Raw genomic sequence first — 11,774 nt, 5'->3', positions numbered from 1 at the left:
GACTTAAAACATCAAATAGAACAAACCAATGAGCTGAGCTCATGTAGCATGAAGATCCAAATATTCAATGAATTCGGACAGACTTAAGAATCCATCAAAGACAAAGGTTGCATTCTTCCTACTCCCCAATCACATACTCACATCCCTCATCCCCAATCCAAACCTCATGAACTTTCCCCGCAGGAACATCAACCCTCTCTCCAGCTCGAAACGTCTCCTTTTTAACTTCCCCATTATATAATTCAGCATTGTCATCAGGGTAAGTGATTGTCAGAGAGCCACGGCGGATAAGGTGTGTTGTCAGACCGCCATGCGAGTGCGGGGAATAATGGGCGTTGCTGAGGGCGAGGTCAGCACCAGTACATGCATCTGCAGATGAGAGTGAGACCGATTTGCTGCCTGTGATGCAATTCGTTCTCCCATTTTGGATGTTTCATCTGCAGGAAAAAAAGAACGATCTACGTACCTTCCATCTGTCCAGGTGAAGATATGTCGGAACCCCCACTCGCGGACGAGACGCTCGCTCTCAGCGCGTGTTCCGATGGGATACTTTTCCGACATGGTGGTTTGACTATGGATTTTTGAGGCCACTTTCTTGTGGATGCAATGAAATATACTAATGGAAGCTGGATGCTAATGCGAGTATGTTCCGGATAAATGCCAAGGCACTCGGAGCTTGTCCCTTTCCGCTTTAGGGATTATCTCTTGCCGCTTTACTAAAGCCGATCGAAGTATAGATTTGCTGGCCTCGTTTTAGACTGGTTCTGTAAAGATGCTATAGATAGGAATTAGGCCAGACAAGATTAGAGGGCATGGCTAACCCTGGACAGCTTTGTCACTTCGAGGTCTGCCCAACGATGTACACACACCAGGCCACGCTAGATATGAACCGTCACTAAAATACCCTCGGTTCAAATTAGAGAGCCCAAGTTCGCTAAAGGGAGCTCAATACATATTGTGATTATATTTAGTATATGCATGAATTACTCCGTAGAGTAGTTCGTAGATGCACTCTATGTACACTGTAGTGTGCGCGAATGATGCCATAGAACCTTCAGACTCCGACATGGGGCTATCTACTACTTTGTATACATTATGCAGGTCAAAGGTATTCGGTGAAGCCAAATTTAAGGTGAGTTCTACTTGTAGCCGATTTAATCAAGTGTTGGTGGCCTCGTCCCAATGGTAAAGATAGCTCGATATCGTAACCACTATACCGACTGGTGAATAACAAAAAGGTCGTGTATCTCATTATAAGGAAAACGCTAAAGAAAAAAGGAAACGAAAGACCGAACACCATGGTCGATACCTCCTGCTCCTTTCGCCAGAGGTTTACCCGGTGCCAAATCAAATAAGGGTGAGTTGCTGATCTTCAAGATATTCGCAGGCCTTCCGTGTGTTCGGACGTGTTGAATTCATTCTCGAGATTCAGGAGTCTCCGTATGATAGAAGAGGTTATGGTGTGGAGAAATCAGATCATAACCGGACAGCATGGGCGCATATGACTGCACACAATCTTCATCCCCATGATTGATGTGCAACATAGAACCGTGAGCCTATCATGCACACGGTGTGTGGCAGATGTGACAGTTTTTGCCTGGGATAACCCAAATTTCTTTCCCCTGAGCTAGGCAATTGGGGCATCGCACGCCTGGCATCTGTTGGACGGTTAGTATGTATTTATGAGACTATTGGAAGTACCACATCGATGATGAATATAAGAGTACGAACCTTGGCGGTTTTAGCGGAGTTTGAGCACACCGGTGCGGTACATTTAGAAGAGGAAGTCATGGTATGTTGGTAGGTATGTCGGACAGGAATGGAACGAGAAGAGGATGAATAGAGTTCTTTGCCGAAGCACGAGGACAGCGTAGTTTAGATTTCTCTTAAGTCGAAGTCTGAAGACAAGATCATGGGAATAGGACGAGGAGGGGTCCTTATATGGTCTGGGATGCAAGGAAAGAGACCGGAAGAGAAGAATAGAACCAGCTCACACTCGCTAATGGGAAATGGATCAAGGAAATTAAAAATAAAACAAAAAATAAAATAAAATTGTAATCTCAAAATTAATATCAAAAACTTAGCAGTCTCGGTAGTTCCCGCTCAGCTCGGTCAATCCTTTGTTTCCCCCAATGATATCAGCCAAGTAGATGGACGTTCGTCCTGACGGCTTGGCTTTGCTGCACAGGTATCAGAGCCACAAAAAAAGAGCCAAAAACAGAGCCATCATGACCCCTTTTGTACGCCACTGGCCCACTTAAACCAATCACAGCAACGTCCTCGGTACCTCCCGAGGCCTCCGGGCCTTGTGCATTGATGTTTGCTTCCTCAAGCCCAAAGGATCAATGACTCGAGGGATCAGACAAAGAACTGCGTCTAGAGTTCATCGGAAACCTGCATCACTTCACCGATACCTGGAAGGAAAAGGGGGAAATTAGGATTCAACTCTCAGCGCATTTAGGAGTTGATGTATCAACCCCAGAACCATAGCATATCCAAAATAGGTCTAGTGCTCGGCCATCCTCGGCCATTCATGTGCTCTGATTGGCCCAGGATAGTGAACATGGGTCCTCTCCATTCCCCAAACGATGATCCGGTCCGATCATTGGCTACATCGCTGTGGCCCGTTTGTTCGAAGGCATCTTTTCACCCTTTTCACCCTTTTCACCCTTTTATGCATGCAAATTTTATGGACGTGACGCATGAACCCCTCCACTAGGATCTGTCAAATGACAAATACAGAGGGTGGATCTGAAGAACCACGTCGAGCTTTGTTGATTCACAACCCCCGTAAACCCCGTACGGAGTACGTAGAAGCCCTAAGAATCCAGGTGAGCCAGATGTAGACGTCTCATATTGCGATTCCCTAGACGTGTGATCAGCTTCCACAACTCTATCGGGCGATTTACCGGTCAATTTGACTTATCTGTTAGTCCCCACTAGCCATGTTGATCAATCTGATGCATGTCGCTTGGCGCGTTGATCGCTCTTGAGACTACGCCTTTTAAGGTCATAATTTAGTGATTTGACCCTTGGTCTCACCGGTCTTCCTCTATATGATATGAGCCCCACGGTTGGGGTTATGGCTCGCAGCATGCAGGAATTTTTATGGTTCCCCTACGTACTCCGTGCTATCTGTACACACGTTAAGATGTCTCGAAGTCCAAGCACTGCTACCCCACGTTCTTACGCATGTCTTGCCAACAATCATCTCTGCTTACCACCCGGTAGGCTTGTACTCCGTTTGACCTGTCATGGCTACTTTTCCTCTCTCCTCGAGGCCTGGTAGTAAGTACTCACATAGTCAATTTAGCAAAATCAAAGCGAATACTGTCCAGATATCATCCAAGTCATAGACTACGATATGCATATCTCCCTTAGCGTTCTTCCGAAAACCAGCATATTGGACCCTTTTCCGCTATACTCATGCACGGCATCGGCAAAGTGCATATCATGCGGCTAATACTTCAATGCCCTCTAAAGTGATATATGCCACCAGCACGACACTGCATACAGCGGAGGAGGGACCTCCACTTCATATGCCAACCGAGCCGCCTAGCTAAAACAAGATATGATCTACCCCAAGCTCGGTCATTATTCCTTTATTCAGACACTCTCGGGGAGACGAGTTTGTTTCTAACAACTGTCCTCTGCCACCTGCGAGACTGCTGTCCACGACTCTGCACAATGCAGTCCGAAAAAGTCCGAAGAGTTCAAATGAAGTGCCATTGTTTCTGTGTAACGTCCTCGAATCAGATGCATATATGCATGCTGACTGGCATAATTGCATCTCACAATCGCAATCGCCAATCTGTAGCCTGTCGCTTTTGGCCATGTCGGAATGAGGTCGAAATGAGTTTGTGATACACATGCCGAACCTTCAAAAGACTTGTCACATTTGTCAGATGCTGTATGTTCCTGCAACCTTTTTGTTCCTGGCTCCCTAATATGGAAATGCGCTGTACGACGTGCTGCCCAAACCCTGCCCAAAGACAACCGGCGATTTCGGCACGGTGTTTCTCCCGAAGGGCCCTTGTTTTGCAAGACGTCACAATTTGATACATTGCACTATGCTACTAACGTTGAATTCACTTCGACAAAATATCCCGCGTAGTTAAGTAACCTGTTTCACAATATTAACCAGCAAGACACCCCCGGTCTTCTCGCCGGCGCATTCATGGAGATGAACAAGCCGGTAGCCCTCCCGCAGCCGGTCGAGTCGGATGCAAGCCCACGCAGCCAACGGGTCCCGGCCGAGTTCGTCATCCTTGATCTTGAACCTAAAGAAAGAACGCAGAATTAAGTCAGTGGCTTGTTTGTACGTAGTGCTTGGATCTTCGAATGTGAAACGCATTATTGGGCATTGTGCATGATAGTCGAGGTGATGCTGGGGAAAGCTACAGGTCGCCCTGCTAAGCCTAAGCACAGACAATGCATCGTGTCACCAACGGGGAAGTCAGGAAGAAGCAAATACCAAGCCCAGTCGTCATGTTTACATGTTCTTTGACGGGTATCACAATGCAGGGTTCATGCCTGCATACTCGAAAACGAATTCATGTGATGGGAGGTGGAAATGCAGCAAGGAAAATTCTCGCAGAGCGAGGAAGAGGACAAAGCACGAGGTAAATGACTCGAAACATCAATGTAAGCAAGAAAACAAAGAGAAACACTGACCGTAGGAAACTCAACTCCTCGATTATCCCCGTCACGGTCGGAAACTCCAATTTCTGGCCCTTGAAGTCCGGGTTCCGACCTGAAGAACTCTTTGTGCACCGCCTGTAGCTGCTCTTCTCTGCGTCGGAGCTACCATCGTCCTGGTCCAGGGAAACGTCGCTTCCGGGTTCTTCGACGTGCAGCTGGCAGTTCACATAGGGTTTAAATCCCCTCTCGCTGTGGTCGCCCGGGGGCAGAGAGAGATCTTGCGCGGCGTATATCTCGATTGAGAGGGTTAGGTTGCGGCGCTCGATAATCTCTGTCGGAGAGTTGCTACTTCGGTAGCCGGAGGGCTTCAGTCGCCAGCCGTGGGAACCGACAAACATCCCATGGTTGAGCATCATGCCTTTGTCTGTGTTCTGCCAGTTCAGTGCTACTAGCTGAGCGCCACGTCGCCAGTAAAATGTCGGGTCAAGGTTCGACGAGTTGACCCGGAATGCGTACGGGTAGATCCGCATCAGAGATGTTCGGTTGTGCTCGAACAAGGCATCGCGCTGGTTGGCATGGGTTTCTCGTGCTGCCTTCTCGGAGAGCGAGAACACATGGAGAGGTACTTTGGCCTCTGTTGATCGGATTAGCACCGCCTTCATGCCCAGACCTACAATGATGATGCATACCCGGTTGATCAAAATGACTGAACTTATACGCGCGAGTGTAAACAGCCAGCTTAGCCAGAGCATCAAGAATTTTCGATGGCTTCGGCGCCTGCTGGCCCGACTTATCATCTGATTTCTGCGGCGTCAGATCTTCTCCTTCTGGTTTCTCCTCCTCCCCACTGAATGGAACGCATTTGCTCTTGATCAAGATCTTTCTCTTCAGATTGGCTAGTGGAGGAAGTTTTCCTTCGTCCGGAGAAGCCTCCACGAGAAGTCCTTTCCACACCTCCAACATGATATCAACCATCGTCTGTTGCTGCTCAAGAGACGCATGTACCTCGAGACTAACTACCAGCGGAAGATCACTGGCAACAAATGCACTGTCACGGATTGCGTGGCAGATTTCACGGAATGTAGTTCCCTTGGTTAGTGTATGGCCATGCAGAACACGGGGCTCAACAGGAACAGGCATATGGCTCGTCGCGGTCTCTTCACCCGATGGCTCCTCGGGCGATTTGGCGGATTTGCGGCGAAGGACACCACCAAGTTTAGCTTCCAATTTGGACGAGAATGATTTTTTCTGTTTTTCCGCGGTTTTCTTCGTCTTCTTTTCTTTCAACTTGCTCCCAACACTCCCTTCTTCCGTCTCTGAATCGCTGCTGCTACTGCTTGTGTCACTGTCGCTGTCCAATTCCCCATCCCAGACATCAATCTCGACGGACCTGCAGCCGCGGAGGAGGACCTGCTCGGGCATGAGTAAGTCCTTGATCGCGGGAGTCTAACATCCAGGGGCGTAAATGGTGGGACTATTCTGCAAAACATGAACTCACAGATGTATAGGCACTAGAAGCAGCGTCGCTGTACAGCTGGTTACCCGTCAAATAGGTGTTGTGGCTCGACGAGATGAAGTAATCCGAAAGAGGAGCGGAAAGATCCAGGGGGTTTTCTGGTCCCATCGCAGATGAGTTCCCATCTTTCATGTATTCACGGAAGGCATCCAGAGAAGCCAGAGCATTGACTGGCTCGGGACAGTCTTCGAGGGTAGGGTCATGTTGGATTTCCTTAAGGAAATAGTTCGTAGTTGGAGCATATGCCTGGACAGACTTGTAGATCTTCTGGATATGATCATCCAAAGATGGGTGGAATTTCTCCACGGTGTGTGACTCTGACTCGGGTGGTTCGTGGAGTACTAGGTGTTTAGCACGGTCGACTAGGTCTTCGACTTTCTCCATTTTGCACTGGTATATTGTTAGTTATTCTGTTCTAGTGGGAGTAGGCCATATAGAAGATGCACCTTATGGTTGTTGGGTAGCTGGAGGGGTAGGCTGATTGGCAAATAGTTGCCCCGCTTATTTCAGGGGGCTGTGTCAAGTATCTGTGACTTTAGGTTGAATAGAACATGGATGTACGATATATGCTGGATATGCTGTTATACATGTACTCTGTAGAAATGGCATGCCATGTGAGGAGAAAATCCCAACGTGACCCGTGCGTCTCCCCACTGCGAACGTGGCGCGACTCTCTGTATATCGTGGATAGATGAAAGGCGACTTTCGACTTTTCACTTCCAACTGCTCGGGTTGCATTCAGGTATATTTCCTTCAAGCGTAGCTTGTACATAGAATATGGATTCTTTCCATACTACCTCGCTTCACAGCTGCCGCAGCTGTGCAGCTTCGAAGTCATGAGTGTATCAGATTAATATCAAGCTTATTAGCGAAAGCCGAAGACCCTCCCGACCATCGACGTTATATGTTCCAAGTTGTCCTGTCTAACCCTCCAAGGTTAGAAAATGACAACAAGCTGATAAATCAAAGCCCCGCTCCCGACCTCGGGGGGTCCTCCTGGTATATAAAAGTACAACTACTACTCATGACTCATTTGAACTTCAACTCTAGATCCAATATACGATCTACATATTTTACACAATGACCGAGTCCAACATCCACTTCTTCGATATTACATCAGTCCTACCCGGTACGAACCGAACCTTTGGATGACTCAAACAGACCACTAACTTAACCAGGCGCTTCTAAGTCATGGTCTCCCAACACTCTGAAGACCAGAATGGTCCTCAACTTCAAGGGGATCCCCTACACCCAAAGCTGGGTCTCATACCCCGACATTGAACCTTTGCTCAAAGCCCATGGCGTCCCACCTACCAAGTTGAGCATCCTACCTGCCAAGTCACCGATTCATTACACACTGCCGGCGATCAGCCACAAAGGTGGAATAACAAGCAACCCGTCTGGGTTGCTCATGGACTCCGAGCCGATCGCCATGTACCTCGACAAGCTGTACCCGTCGCCCCCGCTCTTCCCATCCGGCGATGCAAGCTACTCGCTCATGGTCGCCGTGCAGAAGATAGTGAGCTTGATCAGACCGAGTATGGTGTCGCTCGTTATTCCCAACGTTCCCTCTGGACTGGATGAGCGTGGACGGGAATACTTTATCCGGACGCGCACGGAGGCTTTCCGGAAGCCGCTTTCTGAGGTCAAGCCGACGGATGAGGCGGAGTTGCTTGCTCTGTGGCAGCTTATTGAGAACGAGACGGAGCCGCTGATTAAGATGTTGAGGGGTAAGGACGGGAAGAAGGGGCCGTTTTTGGAGGGTGAGAAGGCCGGCTTCGCGGATATTATTCTCGCTTCACTTTTGGCTTTCTTCGAGCGCTTTGACCGGGGTACCTTTGAGAAGATTCTTGTTCTTGGAGACGGGGAGTTCAAAACTCTGTATGAAGCTTGCTTACCCTGGCTTGAAGGGCAGGGGGAGGAGAAGGAGTGGCCGATTCCCCAGTAAGTTAGATACAACGACATTCTTGGCGATAAAGGTGGCTGTTTGGGGCTGCTCGGGATATTCTGCGGCGGCTTAGATCTGAGACAAGTATCATTTGATATATAGCACAATCGAAAAACAGATCAATGTAGTAATACATCCCGGATGCTCCAAAGGGTCCGGTCTATCCAATATCCAATGCAATATCGAGGCGGTTCTGGGCGCCTGCGACACAACCCCAACAAGAAAAGTACAGTCGCTTTCGTGTGATCCACTTGAAAGGGAACAAGCTTACAGACCGCGCAGGAAGTTGGACTCCTTGATGGCCTTCCGTCTGGCATCGCGTGCACTCTTAATAATCTCCGAGCGCTGCTCGAAGCCCTCGGTGGCATCGGTCATGGGATCAGCTGAAGGTGCGTCACGGTTGTAGGATGCGGGAGTGATATCGTGAGCGTGGTGGTGAGCGGGAATCTTAGCGGCGAGGGGGCCAGTACGAGCGGCCAGCTTCTTTTCATAACGCTTTCGTTGCTTCTTGTTCAAGGCTGCGGCAGAGTAAGCATCGTATAAAAAATAGGAAATCCAGGAGGAATCTTACTGCTTGGGTCAACACCGCCCTTCTTAGTCTTTGCGTCCTTGGAGGAATCTCCCAAGAGGTTCCATAGCCAATCCGGGTACTCGGAGTCCTCCTTGGCGAAGACATCCGGCTTGTTTTTGAAGTAGTTGAGACCGTTCAGTTTGGTTCCGGCCGGGCAGCTGCTCGGGGGACGCACGGCGGCGGGTTTTGTGGAAGCTCCTGGGTTGGCATCGGTGTGGACACCTTCGGGGGTGCTCAAAGGCTGAGATACACCGGGGGTAGCGGAGGAGATGGCGGACGGGGTTGTGACGTCGCCGACCGTGGGTTGGCGGGGAGAGGGAGAAGAAGGAGTAGCAGCCACAGGGGGGTTGTTATCACTGCTGTATGAGCGGAATTGACTGCGAACCATGGGGAGTTGGCGCGCGCATGCTGAAGCCGTTCGGGTCACTGGCTGTTGGTTGAACCGGGACAGCATCGTCGTGCGGCAGCTTTTGCAGATCATTGTGGCAAAATATATCAAAGAAAGATGGAGAATAGACAGGGCAATATTAAAGGGTTCAATAGAGGGCCCTGGACGACAAGGGATCCTAATTGCGTTGAAGATGCAACAAGACACGCACGGAGACAGAGCTGTCGCAGAAAACTGCGGCCATATTTGATGCCAAGACGGAGATTGTCACGTGACTAACCAACAAATATGGCGAACGACGCTGGACAACTTCATCTCTCGCTACAAGGCTCTAGTCTGTTCATTGATTAGACATGTCGCAAATGAATATCCTCGCTATGCATTGACCATCGACATTTCTAGTCCTAACCTCGTCATCCAACCGGTTCTGCCCAGATGTACTTCGTGAGATCACGTGTCTCCCACATCTCCACATACCCTGTCAACATCGTGGATCAGTCCTCGATTACCTGTATTCATTGAGAATACCTGCTAAGACGTCCGAGGGTCAAATGGCGACTTTTATTTAATTCAGATATAGCGAGAGAGCGACCTATATAGACGACTCTGTACACGCAAAAGGGAAAGGTCACAAGAGACCGACCGAGAATGCTCGCGAGTCATGCAACTCTAACAGCATGCTAAACCAAACAGAAAACAGACAGTCATTATACTAGAAACATGCCTCGGAAGGGCCCTCATTTTGGTGAGCAGGTATACTAGAAACAGACGAAATGACAAAACGAAACGTTACTGTCATATCGGACCAAGAGTATACCGGCTGCGCTACGAAGACAGCCCACTGATATCCAAGAAGTTGCAGATGTCCCGGCAAGCATCCTTTAAGCTCTTTTCTGTCTTCCACTGAAGCTCTTCCGTCGACCGATCGACTACCGCAACGCAGGCTCCAACGTCACCTTCGCGACGTGGTGCGGCACGCCTAGGAATGTGCTTCTCAGTAACAGACTCCATAGTGCTGACCACATCCATCACCGAATTCCCTTTTCCAGTTCCGAGGTTGAATGTGCGGAAATTCTCTGTCAGCTTGCCCTCGTTGGCCGAACTAAGCGCGGCAATATGTCCACGAGCCAGATCACTAACGTGGATGAAGTCACGGACGGCAGTGCCATCTTCGGTTTCCCAATCTGTCCCAAACATCGAAAGTTCTGAATACTGGCCGGTAATGACTTTGACAACGACGGGAAGCAGGTTTGTTGGTGCCTGTCTTGGGTCTTCGCCCAAAAGACCGGAAGAATCACAGCCAACGGGGTTGAAATAGCGGAGTGCAACAATGGTCCATTCGGGGTCTGATGCGGCGAGGTCAGCTAGGATGGTTTCACACATCCATTTCGTGCGTCCGTACGGGTTGGTGATTCCGGTGCATCCAGGTTGGATGAATTGCTGTGAGCCTTCATGGTCTGTGTACAACTCTTCCTTGTGAACACACAGTTCCTCTTTCAATGGAAGACCCGAGGTTGCGAGGGACCCGTATACTGTGGCGGAAGACGAGAAGATGAAGGTCTTGATGCCGAAGTCACCAAGTGTTGTGGCAAAGTCGACCAGCCCGCTGACATTGTTAGAGTAATATTTCAGTGGCTTCCGAATGCTCTCCTCCACGGCTTTATAAGCTGCAAAGTGGATGACTCCGGCGATTCTCGATTTGGGAGTTCCCCACCGGGATGGAAGCTGGTATTCTTCGAGCAGTGATTGAAGAGCTTCGGTGTCGCGATAGTCATGTGCATGCAACCGCAGAGATGGCATCTTCGTGCCGTTCTCCTCGTGATGCTTTTTGGCCAAGAGACTGATACGGCCGACAACATTCTCGAATGCATTGCTGAGATTGTCGATCACAATGACGTTATAGTTTGCCTTGAGCAACTCAAGCGTGGTGTGACTACCAATGAAACCGAGGCCGCCAGTGACAAGAATGTGACTCTGCAAAGGGAGTCTGCGCAACAAGTCATGGAGATTGTCGAATGGGTCTCCAGCCTCTGTTGACGGTGTGTCCACAGCGATAGGAGAGTGCACAGGACTGTTCGCATCGGACCTTTGAGGGCTGCCCGACCTTGAAGAGGAAAATGATGTTGGCTCAATCATGGTGAGAAGTCAAAAAGTCAAAAAGTCAAAATGAATGAATGAATGGTAAGTTATGCTATCACTGCAAACAAAGAGAGAAAGTGTTCTATGTTATTATATGACCAAGACTAAGGTATCCTTCTTCTTCTGTGGGCCCCCAACCAAGGTTTTATACAAAACAAGCGAGGTACCTGCGTTGCCTCACTCGGACCTCAGGTTGAGTTCATTTATGCCATCATTCCTTGGCGAATGAGGATCCAGCACGGTCCGGCGGCAAAAATAGAAGAAAAAGAAACAAAAGAAACAAGCATAAGCGGAATAAAAAAAGCACAAAGCGAGGGTAAGAGGGGGTACAACGAACTGGAACAGAACCACCAGGCTGCCCCTTGGTGGGCCAGACATGCGGCCGCCTTGGGATATCATGCTGTCCGAATGCCCTAAGTGCCCCTACCTGTACGGTGTACGGAGTACTCAGCTCGGGCTAGTATAATAATGGAATTATTATATTATTCTTTGTATCTTTTTTTATTATGATTTCTTTCTAATTTTCATTCTATTTTCTACGTCTCAGCCAAGACCCTTTCTGCATACGGTC

At 49.1% G+C, this 11,774-nt stretch overlaps 5 protein-coding genes across 5 annotated transcripts; 1 reads left to right on the top strand and 4 right to left on the bottom strand.

The window, feature by feature from the left end:
• Positions 1–118: 118 nt before the first annotated feature.
• Positions 119–561, bottom strand: N7525_009029 (uncharacterized protein; the record flags this gene model as incomplete). Its single annotated transcript, XM_002563102.1, has 2 exons — positions 119–338; positions 467–561. 2 exons carry the CDS (start codon positions 559–561, stop codon positions 119–121), a joined length of 315 nt encoding a protein of 104 aa, XP_002563148.1.
• Positions 562–4,114: 3,553 nt separating this feature from the next.
• Positions 4,115–6,541, bottom strand: N7525_009028 (putative phosphoinositide-specific phospholipase C; the record flags this gene model as incomplete). Its single annotated transcript, XM_061214576.1, has 4 exons — positions 4,115–4,280; positions 4,675–5,275; positions 5,331–6,087; positions 6,140–6,541. 4 exons carry the CDS (start codon positions 6,539–6,541, stop codon positions 4,115–4,117), a joined length of 1,926 nt encoding a protein of 641 aa, XP_061069007.1.
• A 696-nt stretch (positions 6,542–7,237) lies between these two features.
• Positions 7,238–8,105, top strand: N7525_009027 (glutathione S-transferase family protein; the record flags this gene model as incomplete). Its single annotated transcript, XM_002563099.1, has 2 exons — positions 7,238–7,286; positions 7,336–8,105. 2 exons carry the CDS (start codon positions 7,238–7,240, stop codon positions 8,103–8,105), a joined length of 819 nt encoding a protein of 272 aa, XP_002563145.1.
• A 267-nt stretch (positions 8,106–8,372) lies between these two features.
• N7525_009026 (mitochondrial 54S ribosomal protein mL54) lies at positions 8,373–9,157 on the bottom strand (the record flags this gene model as incomplete). Its single annotated transcript, XM_002563098.1, has 2 exons — positions 8,373–8,623; positions 8,677–9,157. 2 exons carry the CDS (start codon positions 9,155–9,157, stop codon positions 8,373–8,375), a joined length of 732 nt encoding a protein of 243 aa, XP_002563144.1.
• A 732-nt stretch (positions 9,158–9,889) lies between these two features.
• N7525_009025 (NAD-dependent epimerase/dehydratase family protein) lies at positions 9,890–11,200 on the bottom strand (the record flags this gene model as incomplete). Its single annotated transcript, XM_002563097.1, has 1 exon — positions 9,890–11,200. One exon carries the CDS (start codon positions 11,198–11,200, stop codon positions 9,890–9,892), a length of 1,311 nt encoding a protein of 436 aa, XP_002563143.1.
• Between the last annotated feature and the right edge of the window lie 574 nt (positions 11,201–11,774).

This window comes from Penicillium rubens (assembly GCF_028828025.1).
Source record: "Penicillium rubens strain IBT 27055 chromosome Unknown utg000003l_segment0_segment0, whole genome shotgun sequence".
NCBI classification, from domain to species: domain Eukaryota; kingdom Fungi; phylum Ascomycota; class Eurotiomycetes; order Eurotiales; family Aspergillaceae; genus Penicillium; species Penicillium rubens.
This window is presented reverse-complemented; position numbering and strand designations above follow the sequence as displayed.